General features: G+C 41.0%; 1 protein-coding gene across 8 annotated transcripts in view; it reads left to right on the top strand.

The window, feature by feature from the left end:
* The window catches only part of FHOD3 (formin homology 2 domain containing 3), a 1,176,281-nt gene that overhangs the window by 461,727 nt on the left and 702,430 nt on the right, over positions 1–12,124 (top strand). For all 8 annotated transcript variants that reach the window (XM_069219602.1, XM_069219604.1, XM_069219603.1 and 5 more), the window contains exon 4: positions 9,131–9,198. In XM_069219602.1, the coding sequence (XP_069075703.1) occupies positions 9,131–9,198 (68 nt within the window). The remainder of the gene's footprint in view (positions 1–9,130; positions 9,199–12,124) is intronic.

Genomic DNA, 12,124 nt, shown 5'->3' with positions numbered 1-12,124 from the left:
GCAGTCGGCTTGGGTGGAAGGTTTTATAGAGACAGTAATGAAGTGGTCCTCAGGGTCCACCATGAAGGATTCTCACTTCATCGATGACTGGGCAAGTCCAGTGGTCTTTTTTTGCGATTGCTAATGGACCTCAACATTTTTTAAATATATGACACTGAAGGATTGTTATCAAATTGATATATTAAACATTTTAATTAACCAGCTATCGAGATTACTTGATTTATTGTTTGTTTTACTTCTTGTTGTGCAAAAAATGCATGTTTCAATCCCTGTCATTTTAAGGGTGAAACCCCTTTGGGAGTTAACTAATTAGGGTGTGCAAGAGATGCAAGGAAGAGTCACTTCTAGGATATTGCTAAGAACTGCTGGAAATTGTGGCTAATATAATGTTGGAGTGTACCACCACGACACCTTACTTATTTACAGCGTTGTTGTTGAAAACAGCAGAGGTTCTGTGACATATGCTGATGTTGACAAACCATTAGAGGATTTGAAAGGGCGCACGTGCTCTGACCAGGATGACAGCCTGAAGACTTATTTTCCTCATGCTCAGTGTGCCACTTTTTGTTTTTTGACTATTATGATGATTCGTCTTGCACTCTCCTGCTTAACTCTAGAGTAAAACGTGCTGCTACATTTTCAGTTCGTACGTATCAGCAGACACGGTGTGTTCTCGGCTGTGCAGCCTGAATGCCCTCTGATGGATAGATCGTCAGAGCTGGCGTCGGTCTGTCATAGATGGGGATAAATAATGTGAACGCTATATAAGTGATTCACAAATAGATTGTTTTTCATACAGCGCTTCATACTTCACTTCTAAGAACTGTAAATAACAGATGTGAATATGGTCCAAACAATGGTGTTGGTTTTACTGATGACAAAAGACTGAGGGGCATATTTATGATGCCCCTAGCTCCACCTTGTGCCACATTTCAGTCATTTTTTTACACAAATGTGGCATTAAGGTGGCATTTCCCCTGCGGCGTATTTACAAAGTGGTGCAATGCAAGCACTGCACCACTTTGTAAACTCTTGCGCCACGTTATACCTGTGCTAGGCATAATGTATGCAAAGGGGGCGTTCCCACTTAGGAAGGCCCAGAAAAATTGCACAGTGAAATTTACTAGATTTCACTGCACCATTTTAGCTTCATTATTCGGTAGGCGTTAAGATGATGTCCCTATTGAAAACATTGGCCCTCCCTGTGCTTTGTTGCAGAATTTATGGTGCCGATCCACCAAAGTGCCACATAAGCTGTGTCGTTAGGGGGATTCAATGGGGCGCTAGAAAAGTGGCCCATCATGAATGATGCTCCACTTTTCCTTAAATATGCCCCTGAGTGTTCCCACTTATGGCCTCCAGAGCTCAACATTTGTCAGCAGACAGCATTCAGCTTACTGAGCAATCATGCAAGCATTTTATTTGTAAAGTACACGTCTGGAGTGACATTAGCACAGAGCTGGCAGAAATAGATTTTGACTTTATGTAAATAGGGAAGTGTCAGGGGAGTGACCAGGAAAATACAATGCAAATTTGTTTCTCAACCACAAATAATGATTATATTATATTCGCAAACACGTGAAAATGCTCTTCCAACACTATATTGCGCTATTGTTGCACACTCGAATAGAGCAAGTCTAAGTGGCATTTAAATTCTAGTTAATTATATAGTTAGGCTCATTTTGGAATGTGTAAAGGAAGGTATGTTCCACTTCATAAAATATAGCATAGTATAGATTTGGGAAAAAACATAGTAAGAAATGGTAAAAGCATTTCACTAACTTTCTAGCCCTATTCCTTCATAATGATCTCACCGCACACATATCAGATAAACAAAATATGTGTGTCCTCGGCGTTTCTGAAGATAGCCTGCGTAACAAATGCATGCATAACAAAGGAATGCACGTGAGGACTGATAGATGACAATCTGCACACGAGAAGACATTCATCGCCCGTTGCCAAATCCAGAGGTCGAAGTGGACGGGATCTAAAGGGAACAACGTTCCCGAAACTTTTTTTTAATTTTACAAAAGCAGTCCCCATACTTTTTGATGCAAACTACTGTTCCTTAACGGTAAACATCGACCTTGAGCTGCAATCGGGACCACAGTTCCCATACTTTGATGGTGGTCTTGGACCGCGGGCTGTCTACACGTCTCATTGCTGACCATGTGGACACGGCCTGTGGAAAAGCAGCTTGGACATATGCACGGAAGGGCTCAAAGGCAAGGCTCGCCGATGCCCCAACGATGGTGAAGGTGGCAGAGCCGAGGGGTTCTGGAAACTGCAGCTGCCGTTCTTTCCACTCCTTTTGGAATGTATCTATCAGAGTTCTTGTAGCCCCTCGTGATTGATGAGGTGTTGAAGGTAAAAAATTGATTGGTTGTTTTTGCAGCTGTAAGTAAACTGGAGCGGCGCGCGGGTCTCTACTGTACTACACCGCTGTTCGCTTGTTGCTTCCAGTGCAACGGGAGCGGGGCGTCAGAAGGTGCCCGTTTCAAGAAATCTGGATTTTCCGACCATTACACGGTTTTTGCTACACTCAACGTCGACTGGTGCGTTTCTCTGGTGTGCAGGAGGCACACCGACATTTTGTGTAACTTTGTTTCGGCTGCTGTTGGTTTTCCTTTACTGACTGTGTTTTGGCTAGTATGTAATTTAATGTTTTCCCACAACCTGGCCAGATGTGATGCTCTCACCAAATGACCACTGCCTTTGTGAGTCCTGGGCACAGAACCATCACAGGGGGGAGCAGCTGAGCTCTTAGCTAGCGCCCCGTTTATTTTGGGGGCCCGCTTTCGTGATATAGAGTGTTTTTAACAATAGAACAGACGCTGCCCTCGTCCTTTTTGATGCAGCTAACACAGGAATTCCACTAGGTGGCACCAAATTATGTTTTTTTTACATTCACCGCATTAGATGTCCTCTTAATTACGACCAAATGCTTGGATTAGAAACTAGAGAGGCCCCGCAAAAGTTTTGGCACCTGTCCCCGCTAAAACTTCTAACATGACTGCCCGGGCAGCAACAACGCTGCACCGGAGGCTTTGTGCATCAGATGTTAATGCAGCACAATAACAGACTCTACAGAGCAGATTGCAGCGACGACTGGAAATGCAGCGATATCTGTACTGATTACAAATAAATAAGCAAACAGCAGAAACTGAAGCAGGGGTATAGCTGTCATTACTGCAGCAGATGTAGCGCTGCGGCTGCTGAAGGACATCAAAGGCGACTGCCCCACAATTATGTCTGTCTTTTAAAACACAGCAGGGGGAGGCCCCATTTGTCTTGCTTCTTGGTGGGCCCAGGCCACCCTCTCTGCGGCAATGTGGCCAAGAGCAGATGCACTGAGGGTGAGGTGAACTGACTCATTCGCCGAATGATGGCCTTAGGAGAGAGTATGTGTGCTGCAAAAGTGAATGGTATTTACTTGGGCTAATCTGTTGTGACTGCCCTGGTAAAAATATATTTCCTATCGGAAGACTGCTTGCTGTCTTTACTGCTCCTCTTTAACCAGTGGGTTAGTTCGTGGACTGGTAGCTATGCCTCATCAGTTCATAAGTGTGCTTTGGGCACCGCGCCTGCAAGCCCGCGAGGTTTCAGTTTAGTGCACCCTGCAGCTCTCAAAGCCCTTATCTGATGTCAGAGATGTGAATTAATATTTCAGCTTTGCTGTCTGGGCTTTTAATCGTTTGCTGGGTTTCTCCTCTACTCTTCTCACGTTAGTTTACAAGGAATGCCTGTGCTCTTGAGATCCTTTGCACACACAGGAAACAAAGCACGCTGTCCGTTTCATTTCCCCCAGATATTACAACTGTCTTCTAATGAGACCACCAAGGGTAGTGTAATGTATAGTCCAACATGTCAATGAGCCTTCTAGGAAGGAGGATGTTTAATCTTGGAATTGCAGGTTTGAAGGCACAGGGCACGTATGGGAAACGTGGGGGTCACCACCAAGGCATAGCTCGCAGAATAACTCCCATCTGTGCCGGACCAGATGTGTGCCGGCAGCACGTGCCAACATTTATGCTGGCTTAAACTTTGCAGAGTTCTGTATGGTGAATTTACTCAGCTGATACTGTTTCATTTAAGCATTTCTCTCTTGGCCTGACCCTCACTTTGGAGTGACTGAGTTATCCAAGGAATCAGGGAAATGGAATTATAATGTTAACATAAACTCGTAGCCAATGCTAGATACACTGTGGTGACTCTGCACATGGGTTGGGACAGGTGCTAAAAGCCTGTCTTCAGCTTGTATTCAAAATGCACAGTGATCATCAGTGTTCATCTGATTCAGATGTTCCTGAAACCTCCTCATGCTTTAAGATTTCTGTGCTTGTTCTCGGCGACCGAGAATTATACTTTGTTGTGAAGCCTTTTGAGTAATTTGAGGTGCATTTACATTTGTTGTTACAATCTTACTTAGCACTTGATGAAGACAGTAAACTCCAGGCAGACTACCTCAGGCCGGATCACTGAAATATCTGGTGTTGGTGATAGTGGTGGTGGTAGAGGAGGATTTAGACTCATGCTGACAAAATGGAAGTATGATAATGGGTTGCTCAAAATCTCTATAGGGGATAGATAACATCTAAAGTGATTGCGATTGATCCTAATAGCCGGCGGTCGTTGACAATTAAAACCCACTGGTCCTTAATACAAGCAATGGTACAGAGCTCCTGGATTTTACTTCTTCCCAGATATTGACAGAAATAAATTGTCAAAGCTCCATTTCCAGCAGTGGCTCTGAGCCGGAGTTTTAAAATGGGTTGATTATTACTGCAGTGTTTCTATCCCTTTTCTTATGAAAGGTCCTTTTATGTTCCTCCTCTATTCCATTTCTGCCAGGTGTCATCTAGAGAAGCTAACCATATTGCCATCACTATTCGAGTTCATTAATGTTTTGGATGAAAATGAGGTTTGAAGTTAGTGTCCGACAGATTGTTTACGGAATCCATCGAAGAGGAAAAACTATTATTTGTCACATCATAAATGTATACTTAAATCTCAATTTCTGCACTGAAAGGCTTCCAATAAATACTTTACTGATTACTGGGTATTGAAGATAGTCAAGTATGCAGTGCAGAAGTGACTGTTCTGTGACTCAATCTAGGCTATAATTGGATACCAAGACTATTAACATATCATTAGGGATTAAAAAATAAGGAAACATGCCGTTGGGAGTCACTAAACTCCGGTTGGACACTAGGAAGCACAAAGTAGTGAGACTCATTAGTACCACATGCTACAGACCTCTATTTAAATAAGTGACCAGCAGAGTAATGTAGATGGCTTCATTACTAACTTCTTTTGATAGTTACGAAATAATTTTTTGAAACTGGCAAGTTTACAAGACTGAATTCATTTGGCATTAGTTGTAGCCTTCGGTTAATACCGTGCTTCTAATTAAAAATTAATATAATGCTTTATAAAATCTAAGTTCATCTTGAAAACAACTGAAGGTGAAGTGCAGAATACTTATGTACTTTGAGTCCAGTTCGGAAAGATTTTCACACAAGTGTTAGGTGTGTGTTTCGCTATCACAGTGTGCTTCTAAAGAAAAGCAGTAGTACAACTAAAGGAATTCACAGCAACATCAATGTCATTTTGGCAGTCGTACCTATGTAGAAATAACTTTTAAGTGGTAAGGTAATTATGTCTGAATAAATAAGTTTGGTTAATGATGTGGGAGCCTATCCTATTTCTAGGGTAATAATTAGCAATGCAGTGTTTGGTTGCATAAGGACCACATTCTCATAAACATTTAATTAGTAGAAATGCATTTATTAATATAGAGAAAAACAACAAACAATGACACCATAACTGTGTATTCTGCAACCAGAAATTCAGCAACCAGAAGAAAATACGGAAATATAATAATAATGTACCGTATTCTGACTACACAATGTCATCAAATTCTTCGTGTGACCTCTTTTATTTCCCTGTACATATTCGTTGTGTATACCCCCCAATCTGTACAATTTAATTAGAATGGAGCAATGAAAATGTTGTTTTGTGATTATGTTATGAAGCCATCATTACGATTTGTTTTTGATAGCTAAGTCCTGCACATTATCCGTTTTATTGAATCTGTGCTTTCGCGGGTTAAGAAAACTGTACATTTTTATGTAGTTGCATTCATAAACAGAATCTGTACTAGCACAATCATATCTGCATGTGTGCTGCTTAGATTTGGGCATACGTAAATTGGCCAATCCAGAAGTGTAGGGCCGTGGGCATGCCACACACAGAAGCTGGTGCACCTTTCATTCATAAAAGGAAGTTTTGAACTGATACAGGACTCACAGTGTGTTTAATATATCAGGAAAAATGGGGCGAAAGTCATCTCCAATGTATCTGAAGTGTGACGGGGACACATTTTACAGTGGGTGTGGGCGGTGCTTAATTTGAGCTGGTATTTCTAAGTGGAGTCCATCTACACCCATTTTCGGACACCAGCACTTATTTCTCGTAATCAGATATTTCCAAAGAGCAAACGAGGGAAAACACACAAACGGGAAAGATGAATTAAAAGAAAGATGAAAAACTGTCACCATAGAAAGCAGAAAGCTGCAGGAGGGAGACAAAGGGGCAGAGTGTGCCTGACAGTGGATTAAAGAGGGCTGAGGTGGATTCAGTATTATGCAGGCTTGGTATTTGTAGTGCTGACATTTAATAGCGCCGGCCGCTGGCTTCTGAACAGCACTTTGGACACCAGCACTCATTCTTATACAAATTAAGCACTGGCTCTGTGGATATTGAACTGAAATGGCAAACACCGGAACCAAAATCACCTGTGTGTACAAATTACCCTCACTGCACCCTGGGCCCAATTGCATGGCTTTAGACGTTCATGCCAGACACATATCTACTACCTGCTTTGGCCTACTTAGACTTCTTAGGAAGGTCTTTGTCATCCTCCTGGCATTGGTAAGAAGACTTATTGTGCAGGCCGTGATTTTATCAAGATTAGACTATGGGAATTGCCTTTTTTAGGCTCCCCAGCCTATGTAAAGGAAAAATTACAAAGAATACAAAATGCTGCAGCCCGTCTACTTTTGGATATCCCGAGAAGGTCATCAGTGCAAGCCAGATTAGCCTCATTGCACTGGTTGCCTGTTGAGCACCGGATCAAATCTAAGGCCCTCTGTCATATACATAGGTCCTTGCATGTCAGAGGGTCTTCACTCTTTAAGAATTTGACTTTATTTTATAAGCCGAACAGAGACTGGAGATCCGCCACAACAGCCTTAGCCACCATACCTAAAATTAAGAAAATGAAATGGGCGGGTCTACACTGGCTTACTTAGGAGCAAAATTATGGAATTCGCTGCCTCTTAAAATCCGTCTGATGAGTCACGAACTGGAGTTCCGTAAGGCTTTGAAAACATGGCTATTCTAATACTGCTCCTGCTCGGGTCACTCTCCCTGGTTAAGGTCCATTAGCGCTGGGAAACCTGAGGGTATCCATGCCCTCTGCAAACCGTATAACATAACATAACATAACATAACATAACATATTGCAGAATTACAGTTGGACCAATGGACCAAATTACTTATTGGACTAGGATTAGTCATTGCTAAGGGTGATATAGTCCAAATAGGGTGAGCCTATTGTGCACTGAGCATGGCAAAGTGGGGGGCAAGCCTTGAGAGCAGCAGGATTGGACGTGCTTATAAGGATCGTTGATGTACACAAATGCACAAATAGACATGGGCGAACTAGCCAGAATACTGTGGACTGGGCCTTCTGAATCTGTAATTGATCAATGCGTCCTGTAGATCAGAATTATTCAAATATGAGTTGTGCTACATAATGCATTTGATTACCTAAAAATCTAGATATGCCTGGTAGGTTGCTCCTCTTCTACACGTTGTTTTGTTTTGATGTTCCATCAGAAATGCAAATAAAAATGTTGATGCTGTCTGAGAAAAAATGTAAAAATAAATAAATCTCTGCACACAAGTGTTCATGAATAGCACAACATCTGCATTGCTCTACAGAATTTGATTCTTATTATATTAGGGTTAGCGACTAAATCCTTTCTATTTTCCTGGATGGACCTCTGAAAACTCTCGAAAGAAATGACCCACGGCCTGGTTAACAATGCCTTTGTTATGAATAGGTGTGATTTAATTTTGTAGTTCTTATGGCTTAGTCTTGAATTCCAGGCTTACTCGTGAAAAAGTACTAGGGCTGCTCATGCATATTACTGGCTTATGGCTGGAATTCAGGATTTGTGGCATATTCCTGGCTAACTCTTACAGTTGCAGGGTTTTTAAATTCAGAGGTAAAGCAAGAGTCCTGTAAGAGTAAGCCAACTCTTGTGAGTCTGGCATCTGCTCAGATCACAGTGGTGGAGGAAGGAACCTGCTGACTTGACAACTGCCCGTCACATTCTCTCACCAATCACCCCAACCATGTGGCTCTTGGAATGAAATGAATGACAGTGCAACAGACACATACACCGCTGTATAGTCTTTAAAGAGGGTAGGGATGCAGGAGGCAGACTGCACTAACACTTCCAACCTGAACCTCTGGCTTCATCTGTGAATGATGGCCTGAATGAAGAAACCTGGGTGTGTATACTTGCAATGCACAAATTGCATACTACCAATATGCATGTCACTTTTTGTGAATATTCCCCTTTCATTATCTAGGCCTCATGTACATACATTTTCGTAGGAATTAATCATTTGTAATTCTACTTCATGTACATGTACTGATTCAAAGGGAAAGCATACCTTAGCTCATGCATTATAGTACAACTTACGAAAACAATACATATGCCATAAAAAACGTGGATTGTTCAAAATAGTTGAATGCATAAACCCAGTTGCTTCAAACAAATTGATATGCCACATACTAGTTTTGGAATTCTGTATTATGATTCACCACTTCCTTAGCACAAAGCCCAATGTTCCAATTTGCATATATCTGTTTTCCCTTAAAATCATTATTATGTGTCATTAGCCTAGAAATATACACAAAGGATTCATATGTTGGTGTGTTTCATATTACATTCTTAAGTAATAGGCGATTGCTTTCAATGAAAAGATCACTTTATCACTCAGTTATGTTTTGGGGAGTTTCAGTTCTGACAACAATGTTTTTTTCCATTTTCAGAAAAACTTTACAACTCCAATGGGCGTGAGTTGAGGCGAGCACTGTTTTCATTGAAGCAAATTTTTCAGGTAAGTTGGAAGTAAGCAGAGTTTGTTTTTTTGCTGATTGTTAATGCCATCAGTGTAATGTAAAATCCTCTTAGCAGCATTCTGTGCAAGGTCAAGTGAATTAAAAAAGATAGATTTTTTCCTTCATGTAGATCCAGGGGCTAAAACATATCTTGAGATGTTACTTTTAGTTTGTAGATGGATTTTAGTATCAAAGATGATTTTCTAAGTAACTATAATTTAATATTATAGTTCAAGACATTCACGCTCCTAGAAAAATAATACTTTTTAAATGAAATAATGCCTTCTTCTTACTTGAATATTTCAAATTGGAGTATTGTAATATTTTGTTTGGATAGCCGTTTTTGCACAATGAAACAAAACTGTCTTGCCAAATGTAAACTTGTATTTTAAACCATTATGTAAATTGTTAATTTCTGGCAGACTTTCATTAAGCAAAATAAATCTAATGATGCCTCTGTGGTATCCATTGGCATATCTTTTGTGCACTACTTATGCATCGTATTCCTTTCCAACTTCAGTTTATAGTTAGTTAGATGCTACACTTAACACACTGTCTCTCATATTTGTTAAGTGGACCCTTAACTTTGAATTCTATTTGTGTAATATGTGTGTTAAACAGAAGGACTCAATGTCTCTCTACAGGGTGACTGATGTTAAATAAACTTGAAATCTTTGGAAACTCCAATAGGGTGTATAGGTGCACTACAAAATATAGAATTTCTAACTGGCAAATGCATGATTGTAGAACATATGGTGCACTATGCACTGCAATAAACAAATGTCCTACCATGCCCTTAGTTGTGAAACATTATTTTGTGTATCACATTTGATCTGCCAATTTATCGTACGGCCAACAGTCTCTACTGGATGAAACAGCATTTACAAAAGTGTTTTTCACACCTGTGTGCAAACCACTACATCGCTGTCGAAATACATTTCTGAAAACTGTGTGTTACATCTTTTAAACTGATTCACAATAAATTAGACTTCACTCACCAGATTATGGTTGTCTGCCTATTGTCATTTTCAGTCTTTATTACTTCCCTGTGACAGTGGTGGGTTACAGTTGAATAGGCTAAACACGGGGTCCCCGTTGGTTCCCATATTTTTGTTTCTTTCATACACTCATTCGCACACACCTCCTTTTAAACCGCACCTGAGCAGTTTTCTAATCTACAGGCAAGTTTCGGATTAAAACTGTTACCTCAAAAGCAGATCAAATGGGTTAATCCCTGGAAGTTCATCAAGAAGATGATTAATTGGTTTGCTGAAACACAAATGAGGTCTGAGGGACCAAAGCACTCTATGAGAATAAGTCTGAAAGACACTACTTTGAAAATCTAAGATACTCCTTATGCTGTTTACATAAAGGCCTCCCCCTGGTTTGTTTGCTTCAAATCCTGGCGTACATGCCTTCCGACTACCACCCAAAGTACTTAATGTTCTCCTTTTTCTCAGTACTAACATTCTGTTGATGACCTCACAGGTGCTTCCGCTACAGCAGACTTCAGAATCGTCTGCACAAGAGCACTCACAAAGACGTATCATTGGGTCAAATACAACAAAAACAACAATCCCCCTTATTTTTATTCTATAGACACTAGAAATGTTGTCCTCATAGGCGCTGCACTTACATATAATTTATCTCTGCCTTGAGGCTGCTACAAATTCCACAGGAGAGCAAAGCAGAGAACAGAGTGGCAGGCAAAGAAAGTATACTAGAGTGACCAGAAGAGAAAGTAGTGTAATGAAGCATTTTGTCTTATGTTAGACTGTCGTGCTAACAATTAATAAAACATGCTTATACGTTATGTAAATTTATTTTCTTAAGAAAACATCTTTCTCGTGCAAAGACTTTTGTGGACTGCTGAAATATTATGCATACCAGTAGATTTGGTTCATGCAACGCAAAAATAAACATTTAGGGCCAGATGTAGCAAAGTTGGGAATTGCGACTTGCAATTTGCGAGTCGGAGCGACTCGCAAATTGCAAGTCGCAATTTCCAATGCAGAACGGTGTCTCAGACACCGTCTGCGACTCGCTATGGGGTCGCAATGACCCACCTCATTAATATTCATGAGGTGGGTCGCAAATTGCGGCCCCATAGCGAGTCTAGGCACTCGCAAACATGGAGGCCTGCTGTAGTCAGCAGACCTCCATGTTCGTGACTGCTTTTAAATAAAGCAGTTTTTTTTGTTTAAGTGTAGCCCGTTTTCCTTAAAGGAAAACGAGCTGCACTTAAAAAAAAATCCGAAACCTTTAGTTTCGTTTTTTTTTCAGGGCAGGTAGTGGTCCCTTGGACCACTACCTGCCCTGAAAAAATATTTGTGGGTCCATTCACAAAGTGGAAGGGGTCCCATAGGGACCCCTTCCAATTTGCGAGTGGGTTACCATCCACTTGAAGTGGATGGTAACTGCGACACCATTTGTGACCGCATATGCGGTCGCAAATGGTATTGTATACCACTCCGAATCGCAAATAGGAAGGGAACACCCCTTCCTATTTGCGATTCTGAAATGCATATTGCGAGTCGGTACCGACTCGCAATATGCATTTCTGCATAGGGAAACGCGATTAGCGGTGCGAGTCGCTATCCGTTTCCTGCATCTGGCCCTTAGTTTCAGGCATTTTATGTGTCTGTGAGGCATAAAAAATGTCAGAAATATAATACCAACTAGCTGCAAGGCAGTTGTGGGAAAAAATAGAAATCCTTTTATCTAGCACACTTTTATGATGAAAACAAAGATAACTACCTCAACACACACACGTTTCATCACTTACCTCTGCAACATGTTTTGTAGCTGTTGATAGCCTAAGAAATTAAATCACACTTAAAAAATGCGCTCTAGAGTCTGGTGCACATCCTCAGAAGTTGTTTTCGTTTTGCAGTTGGAACGTCTTTGTGTTTACTTGGAAACTGG

Source organism: Pleurodeles waltl, chromosome 2_2, assembly GCF_031143425.1.
Source record: "Pleurodeles waltl isolate 20211129_DDA chromosome 2_2, aPleWal1.hap1.20221129, whole genome shotgun sequence".
NCBI lineage: Eukaryota > Metazoa > Chordata > Amphibia > Caudata > Salamandridae > Pleurodeles > Pleurodeles waltl.
Note: the sequence above shows the minus strand (reverse complement) of the source record. Positions and strands in the feature narration are given on the sequence as shown.